This window comes from Beta vulgaris, chromosome 3 (genome assembly GCF_026745355.1).
Source record: "Beta vulgaris subsp. vulgaris cultivar EL10 chromosome 3, EL10.2, whole genome shotgun sequence".
Taxonomy (NCBI): domain Eukaryota; kingdom Viridiplantae; phylum Streptophyta; class Magnoliopsida; order Caryophyllales; family Amaranthaceae; genus Beta; species Beta vulgaris.
Window position 1 is genome coordinate 24,779,762 of NC_079204.1, and position 9,167 is coordinate 24,788,928.

The following is a 9,167-nucleotide window of genomic DNA, read 5'->3' on the forward strand; positions in this document are numbered from 1 at the left end:
AAAATGGACAAGTGAGTCACTCCGATCTTGAAAATAACATAAAAATTATTAAGTGGGGATTAAGAGTTCTCAACATATGGTTGTTTTGATTGAAGTAATAACATTATTAACATGACATACACGTTCATCTTTATTAAGAATCACAAGCATATATTTTTTATGTCAGATTATAAGTTTCAGAGTGATTAAAGTTTGATCGGTTCGTGGAATTTTGCAGATTTGGTTTCACAATGTACCCCATACAAAATTAGCATCAATTCTTAAGTCCATAAAAGAATGTACATGTTTTTATTAAAGCTTCTAGATAGACCAAATACGCTCATCAAATAATACATTACCATCAATTCTCAAGTACATAAAAGAATATACATATTTTTAGTTAAGCTTCTAGATAGGCCAAATACGTTTATCAAATAATACATTAGTGTAATTAACCCAAACTTTGGATTACCTAATTGAATTTTTTCTTTTGCTTAACATCTTAAATAGAAGGGGATGCTTTGAATCCCCTACTACCGCAACAAGAAATGCATGTTCATTTCAATAACACAATGTATCTAGTTTAATTTTCTTCAAGAATTTAAGAATCCTAGAAATTGATAATGATGAAGCCAATCAAGGAATTCAATGCAGCTTTGCATTGGTTGAACTGACCCTACTGAGTCATCTTCTAAACCACAAAGCACACCTTCAAAATGACAGAAGTCCATAAATCTCACATCTGCATAACTATCAGGTAATTAAGAACTAGGACTTTCCGGGGGTAAGAATAGTCTTTATATAGCCCAAGGTGTCGGATATTTCTTTATAACAAGAAGACAGAAAAGAAGAACAAATTAAGATTTAAGAGGGAGTTCATCAAAATGGCTGAGCCAACCTCGTCTGATCTAGAAATTCAAAACAAATCAAACCAAATCCATGAAGCCAGTCCCTTACTAAATGATGATGATCTAGAAAATTTATTTGGGCCGGGGGTGGTAGACTTCACCACTCCTTCATCATGGGCGGTGGTGAAGTTGCCTCAGTTATTCCTACTGAAGGGAGACAACAGCAAGTACCTGAAATCAGCCCCTGATAGTAACAATAATCCCTCATTCCCATAACTTTAGCTTGTTGAGATAAAGAGAAAGGGAGTGGAAGGTGAACCCATTTGTAGAAGTGCAGAACCTATTATACCAAGGAACTGACTAGACAAACCAATTTAGAGAGAAAATAGAATAAACAGAAATAAATAGAACAAATTAGCAAATGGTACCACCACCAACCCTATGACCACAAAGCTTGCTCACCTCCTCAACTACCACCCTTCAAACCCCACCTTTTTCCATACAGGTAGCCCTCCTAAGTCCTAAATCACAAAACCTTCCCCAACTCTGCCTATGAGGCTATTACTTTACCCATTTATGTCTCTTTAAATTGGTAGCATTATCTAGAGAACTAAAAGGGGAATTTGAAATCATGCTTAATAAACAAACAACTACAAATACGAGATGAATTGATCGACACTTACCGTGATAATTCAGTCGTCGCCGATAACGCGGTGGTGGTAGGCTGCAATGGAACAGAGTAGACTGCGATAATTCGGTCGTCGGGAGAAAAAGGCTGGCGAAGACGAGTAGACAGTGAGGAATATTGGCCGCCGGTGAATTCAAAGTACTGGCAACGGTAGCCGGCGAAGGAATTTTTGTGCATGAGGAACAACATGTTCCTCATCCACTCAACTGAGTCCACTGAGGCTAACAGAGGAACAACTAAGCAGAGTTCCTCATCCACTCAAGGAACACATGAGGAACAACATGTTCCTATAAGAGAGTTTCAACCAAAACCTTGGAGATTACAAAAATCACATCCTGTGGAACTCATAATCAGCGATATATCCAAAGGTACGCAAACTAATCTCAGTTAAGGAACTTTTGTGCATTTCATGCGTTCCTATCAATGATGGAACCAAGAAATCATGAAGAAGCCTTAACTGACTCTATTGGATTACTGCAATGCAAGCTGAATTAAATGAGTTTGAAAGAAACAAGGTATGGCATCTAGTTCCTTCATCTAAACAACAAAAAGTAATTGGCTTAAAATGGGTGTTTAGAAAAAACTAGATGAATATGGAACCATTGTAAGAAACAAAGCTAGACTTGTAGTAAAGGTTATAATCAACAAGAAGGAATAGATTATGAAGAAACCTTTGCTCCTGTAGCTAGATTAGAAGCCATTAGAATTTTAATTGCATTTGCTGCTTACATGGGATTTAAACTATATCAAATGGATGTTAAGTGTGCATTTTTAAATGGCTATCTAAACGAAGATGTATATGTTGAACAACCCCCATGCTTTGAAAATAATAATCTCCCAAATCATGTCTACAAGCTTGATAAAGCTCTTTATGGGTTAAAACAAGCACCTAGATCATGGTATGAGAGATTATCAAAGTTCCTTTTAGAAAACAATTTTAAAAGAGGAAAGGTTGATAAAACCTTGTTCCTAAAATCTAAAGGAACTGATATTTTGCTTGTTCAAATATATGTTGATGACATCATATTCGGAGCTACTAATGAAACATTGTGCAAAGAATTCTCAAGTCTCATGAGCAATGAATTTGAAATGAGTATGATGGGTGAGTTAAATTTCTTTCTTGGACTACAAATCAAACAAACTGAAAAGGGTATAATTGTTACCAACAAAAATACATAAAGGAACTATTAAAGAAATATGGCCTCGAAAATTCAAAGATAAATCACACTCCTATGGGAACTTCAACTAGATTAGATGAAGACTCCATAGGAACAAGTGTTGATCAAACAAAATATAGAGGAATGATTGGTTCACTTTTGTATCTAACTGCTAGTCGTCCAGACATAGCTTTCAGTGTTGGTTTGTGTGCTAGATTTCAAGCAAATCCAAAGGAGTCTCACCATACTGCTGTAAAGAATTCTTAGATATCTTAAAGGAACAGATGATCTTGGACTCTACTATCCAAGAAGTGATACATTCAACTAAAAGGATATGCAGATGCAGATTATGCTGGAGATCTTGTGAATAGGAAAAGCACCTCAGGTATGGCACAATTCCTTGGTCATAGTTTAGTTTCTTGGAGTACCAAAAAACAAAACACAGTTGCTTTATCCACTGCTGAAGCAGAATATGTAGCAGCTGCTGCATGTTGCTCTCAAATGCTTTGGATAAAACAACAACTTAGTGACTATGGAATAAACTTTGAATGTGTTCCTATTTATTGTGACAATACAAGTGCTATAAGTATTTCTAAAGATCCAGTGCATCATTCTAGAGTAAAGCATATACATATCAGACATCACTTTTTAAGAGAAAATGTTGAAAAAGGTTTGATTAAACTTGAGTTTTGTCAAACTGATTATCAGATTGCTGATATTCTAACTAAGCCTTTGCAAAGGATAGATATGAAAAATTAAGGCTTGAGTTAGGGTTAATAAAAATTAAGTGATTGTTCCTATGTCATTCCCCCATGTTTGAATCAATTTGAGTGACTTTGTGTGCTAAAAATAATTGTGTTTAATTGCCTAAGACCATTGCAAATTGGAATGTTGCAAAATAAACATGAATTCAAAGAAATTAAACAACTCACAAATGTCACATAATACTCCCCTTACTGTTCCTAAGGTTAAGAAACATGCATGATATGAAGGACATTGATATGTAGCATTAGTTGTTCCTATAGCACAAGTTCCTTAGCATTTATTTTCTTTCAAAAATTAAAACTCATAAAAATCCGAAAAATCCCAAAAATAAGGGGAATCAGATTTAATTAAATCTTGGTTCTTATTAATTATCTTTTCGTTTTGTTTTCCTTTTTATTTTTATTTCTTTATTTCTTTCCCGCGTGTCATAATTACTATTACATGCAAAACTTCCTTCTTTAATTCATCCTAAGAAACCGTGTTCCTCTCAATCTCTTCATCTTCACCATAGCCGAAACCTCATCACACCCTTTGATACTCCATAAAAACCTCCAAACCTTCACAAATCATGGCAAAAACTTCAAGAAACTCTCCTTTTCCCACATCAAAAACTACCGACACTTCAAAAATGGAAAATACTTTATCTCCAACCAAAACCCTTGAAACCGACATAATTCAAGAAAACCCCATAGAGGAACAGCAATTAGAATCTCCTAGGAGTATACGCAAAAAAAAAAATTAATTGGGGAAGACGATGAAGAAGAAACCCCGGAACAATCTCAGGGGGAAGAAGAAGAAATCACACCTGTTCCTTCCAAGAGAACTGTTTCTTCATCTTCCAAGAAACGGGTCGAACGAAGTGAATCTAGGTATGTTTTGGGTTTTTGCGTCGATTTAGAATGGGCTAATAAAGTAGAATTTCAAGAATTAACCTCCATTCTAAAGGAACAAGGCATGGAATTCTTGTTTGAATTCGCCTTTAATAATGCTCTTGTTCCTCTAGCTATGGATGAGTTCTGTGCAAATTTGTTAATACTAATGGAACTTGCACAACTGAGGTTAGAGGAAAGAAAATAAGGTTTAATCAAGCCACTTTGGGCAAAGTATGGGAAGTTCCTTGCAAAGGAACTGATTTGTACTTTAAACGAAAAGGAACTGTTTCCTTTCCGAATTTTCCTCAAGAAAAATCTTAGAATATTTTGGAGGAACTGCTGGCCAAAACAAACTTAACCATAACCTACTCTCTCCCCTTCACAAAGTGCTATTTAATTTGGTTTGGAGAGCACTCATTCCTCGAACTGAAAAGAGGAATGAAGTGGGTCTCCTGGATATGTGTTACATGTTTTGCTTGGACCACCACATACAAATCAATTTCCCTTCCCTCTTCATTCAACATTTAACTCACTGTATTGAAACAACTGTGTAATTGGGTACGGTGCTTTGATAACATCTTTACTTCATCACTTTGAAGTAAGACTTACGGGTTGGACCACAATAGGAGTCAAACAAGGGAACATCTTGAATGAGAAAACCCTAAATGGACTTGGCTTGTCTGTCCAAGAAGGTGTACTCACTCAAGGGAGGATGGCTCCAAGTTCCTCAAGTAAAAGAAAATTGCCTTGGAGGAGTTGAAGGAACAGGTTGGACTCAACCATGGGGTGGTGATGAAGAAATTAGAGGATGTGGTAGAAGAAGAAGTTGTAGAGGAACACCATTCCCCTTCCTTTTCTTAGTTTTTTTTTTTTCTTTTTTTTTTTTTTTTTTTTTTTTGTTGTTGTTGTTCCTGTTTCTTTAATCAAGGAACACAACGTTTGTTTACTCCTTTTTCTTTTCTTTCTTTGTTTTGTTATGGAACAAGTGCTATATAATCAATGACTTTTGCTATAATGTCTATGTTTCTAAATGATTTGCATAATTTCTTCCTTGGAATGGCTAGTATTATGTGATTAATGTTTGAGCAAGTTTACTCTTTGATTTTCTAACTTAACCACCAATGGTGCTTGTATATTGTTCTTAAGGTGTTAAATCAATTCATAAATACATGCAGAGGTTATTCTTTTTGAGGATGACAAAGGGGGAAAATGATTTAAGGAACAAAATGTACATAATAAACTTGAAAAAATTGAAAATTGAAAAAAATTAAAAAATGGATAAGGTAAATGAAAAATCAAAAATAGGTTAAGGTAAATGAAAAATCAAAATTCAGTTACTTACATAATTGTGTTTTATTTTTCATTTTCTTCTTTATGTTTTTGTCATTATCATTCACTTATATTATTTGTTATTTTCCTTAGTTTGTACCTTTGTTGTCATCATCAAAAAGGGGGAAATTGTTGAACCCTAGTTTTGATAATGACAAAGAAACAAAGGAACAAACTAAGTAGTGAACTAATGAGTTATTTAAGTGTATGGTGTTTAAGGTATCAATAAAAGGAACTGGGAGAATACGAAGTCAAGGAAGAAGTCAAGAGAGGATTTCAAAGGCTAAGTAAAGAAGTTTCTATGTTGATACTGGAGCAAGCATTGGATCAAGAAGAATAGAAGCTAGGCGTTTTATTTTCCAAGTTCCAATGTAAAGGAACAAAGAAAGAATGGTAAGGAACACTGGCAGTCTATTTGAGAATGAGAGTTTGTTCCTTTGTAAGGAACAAACTAAGTGGCACTAAACGAATATGTTAAAGGAACTTAGTTAATAAAAGGAACTAAACTTAGGCGTGCAACATTATAACGGTTAAAAATATATTTGAGTAAGTCATGCCTAAATTATAGGAAATAAGTTATATCTAATTTCAAATGATAAAATCAGTTTTAAAAAGAAAATCTGTTTGAGAAAAAGATTTTATTTTTCGAAAAATTAAGAAAATAAATATCCGGTTGTTAGAAAGATTTTGTTTAAAAGATATTATTTTCTTAAAGATTAAAAATTCAGTTTTAAAGATAAAAAGAGTTTTTATAAAAACTGATTTTCGGATAAAGCTCAAGGAACTCCTATTACTTAGGAGTAATGGCTGAAAAATATCCACGTTCATTTATAGTTCATGGGATCATGAGACGTGATGTGAAAACGTGTTCCTTAGGGGAAGGAACATCATGGGTTAATGGACTAAACATGTACTCTAGTTTTAATCTCACGTTCTTCATGATTAACACTATAAATATAGAAGTCTAGATAAGTTCCAAAGTGTGTCTGACTAAGTAATTAAGTGAGTTTAACTAATTAAGTGTAAGTGCCTTCATTCTCTCATAATAGCCATTTGTTCTTTGCCTTCTTACTCTAATTCCACTAAGCTTATTTCGATCAATTGTATTTTGGTTTTTGGGGTAAGGGAACTTTGAGTGAAGTTCTGTAAGAGAGAGGCTTTGAGTGAAGCTTGTATGTGAGAGAAAACTTCGAGTGAAGTTGAGAGGAACTGCTGTTAAGGGAACAGTGGCTCAGGAACTTGAGTTTAGGAACTCAAGGTGTGGCTCGAGTTAGAATTAGGTTGTAACAAAGTTGTTTGGCCTAATTAGTGAAAGTGTTGAGTTTAAAATCCCTAGTGGTCGAGGTTGTTTCTTCTTGTTGGGCCCAAGAAGTTTTTCCTCGTAAAAATCCCTTGTGTTCCTCTAGCTTGTTTATTCGTTTAAGTTTTAATTTCCGCAAAAAGTTACGTTTATTTCTACACCTACAATTCACCCCCCCTCTTGTAGTGTTCCTAGGGAAATAACAACTTTTCTTGGATTTGGAAGCTTTCCATTACCCCTAAAATTAAGAATTTCCTTTGGAAAGCGTTTAACGATGGTCTTCCCTCTAAAGCCCGTCTCGAGCGAAGTCATGTTTTCCTCCCGCAAGAATGTCCTTTTTGTAATTTCAACTCTGAAACTATCAACCACTTGTGTTTTGTCTGTCCTTTTGCTGTTGATACTTTTTTGGTTCTCCATCAGAATTATAATTGGCCTCCCTACCCGGATTTGACTGCTCTTTTTCATCAACCTTTCTCTAAGATTATTAATCACCTTTTCTCTTCCATTCCAGCTAAAGATTTTAATCTTTTTGCTATTGGTTGGTGGTTTATTTGGTTTTCCCGTAATCAGGTGGTTTTTCGAGAATCTGGCTCCTCGACTTCTTCAGCGGCAGCAGCCATTAGTAAGTTTGCTTCTAATTGGTTGCAGGTGTCCACCCCTCCTTCTGTTTCTGCCCGTTATCCTAAGCGGTGCCGCCAAGGTGATTCCATCTCCTGGTCTCTCCCCCTACGGGGTTCTTCAAGCTTAATTTTGATGGTCTCAAAGCTAAAGGATGGTAAAGCTTCCTGTGGATTCGTGGTTCGTGATGATAGTGGGGAGGCGGTGGTAGCAGGTGCTAAGGCTTTAGGGAGTTCCATTTCTATCCTCCAAGCGGAGGCTTGGGGTCTCAGAGAAGGGGTTAAGGCTGCTCTGGAAATTGGTGTGGCTAAGGTCCTTATTGAAGGTGATAATTTGGCGGTCATCAATTCAGTTAATAAGTCTTGGCGTATCCCTTGGGAAATTGCGAATATCATTTCTGATGTTGCTCGTGATATTGAGTTGTTCTCCAGTGCCAAAGTTCATCATGTTTTTAAGGAGGCAAATCGGGCGGCGGATTTCATGGCCAGCAAGGGTCAACTGTGTTCTTCGTTAGTTCTTTCTGTTCCTCCTTTTTGATGTGGATTTTTCCCTTCTCATCCGTAAGGATGTTTTAGGTTGGCCTCCGGACTAAGAGGCCTTCCTAAGTTTTCTTTTCCTTATCAAAAATATATGTGTATATATGTATGTGTGTGTATATGTGTGTATATATGTGTATATAATCAAACTCAAGAGAGTATAAGAGATGATGTACAACGTGCAATCGGACTACTATAAGTTCTTTTTGCTATAATCTAGTAACAGGCTCTTGTACATGATGCTTGTTTTAGATAAATTTTACCAAGAAGGATGAATCTATCAAGAATAATTAGGCTTCAATCTAAGTGCTAGATAATAGATGAATAAGGATATTCATCGTTGTATTATTGCAAGTATAGCTATGAAAGAGCATTGAGAAGAATAAGAATACAATAGCTCATAATCTGATGTATAATACTTGGCTACATAATGTTCTATTTTAAATAAAATAAACCAAACTAAGTTACCATTATTGGTTAGTAAATGATAGATATTCCGGCTGAAGATTCCTTGAACTATTGCAAGTTTCTTCCTCTTTTATCTCAACTGCACAACGAGTGATGATTTTATTCAATGCGGAATATTAGCATGTGCTTCTCGATCATGTAGATGAAATGTGGACATGTCCTCATCTCTAGACACTTCGCTAAAACTGGCCAGGTACAATCCGAATTTTACCGCACAATTGCCGATAATTTTGCTTAGGAATTGCGCCAGAAATTTCAAAAAGTAAAATTACAACTTCCCACTACCCACATGATTGAATACCGCGCCTTGAAACAAGCACAATAATTGATGCACGTCTCTTATTTTAATAAAGTAACCATCCCCTAGCATTACACTTCCCCCTAATCGCTCGTTTTTGTAGCGCATTTATTAACAAAATGTAGGCGTGGCTTTTTACTCTTTGCCTACCGCAGTGTGAGCGCGTTTATTTGACTACCCCATTGTCAAGGTTTTATTAAAAATACGTTTCTGAAGTCACCAACAAGTCTGCAAAGGAAGACTCATAAGCCTAATTGGATATTGAAACTGTAGGGACATCTTAGGAATGTAGCCAATGTAGATTTCCCC

General features: G+C 35.6%; 1 protein-coding gene across 1 annotated transcript; it reads left to right on the forward strand.

Annotated features, from left to right (window-relative positions):
* The first annotated feature begins 7,212 nt into the window (after positions 1-7,212).
* On the forward strand, positions 7,213-8,093 carry LOC125495569 (uncharacterized). Its single transcript, XM_048640325.1, has 2 exons — positions 7,213-7,269; positions 7,359-8,093. Exons 1-2 carry the CDS (start codon positions 7,213-7,215, stop codon positions 8,091-8,093), a joined length of 792 nt encoding a protein of 263 aa, XP_048496282.1.
* The last annotated feature ends 1,074 nt before the right edge of the window (positions 8,094-9,167 follow it).

Coding starts and splice junctions, on each gene's coding strand:
- LOC125495569 (XM_048640325.1), top strand. CDS start 7,213: ATGGTCTTCCCTCTAAAGCCCGTCTCGAGCGAAGTCATGTTTTCCTCC. Junction 7,270..7,358: donor TGTTTTCCTCCCGCAAGAAT/GTCCTTTTTGTA, acceptor GTTCTCCATCAG/AATTATAATTGGCCTCCCTA.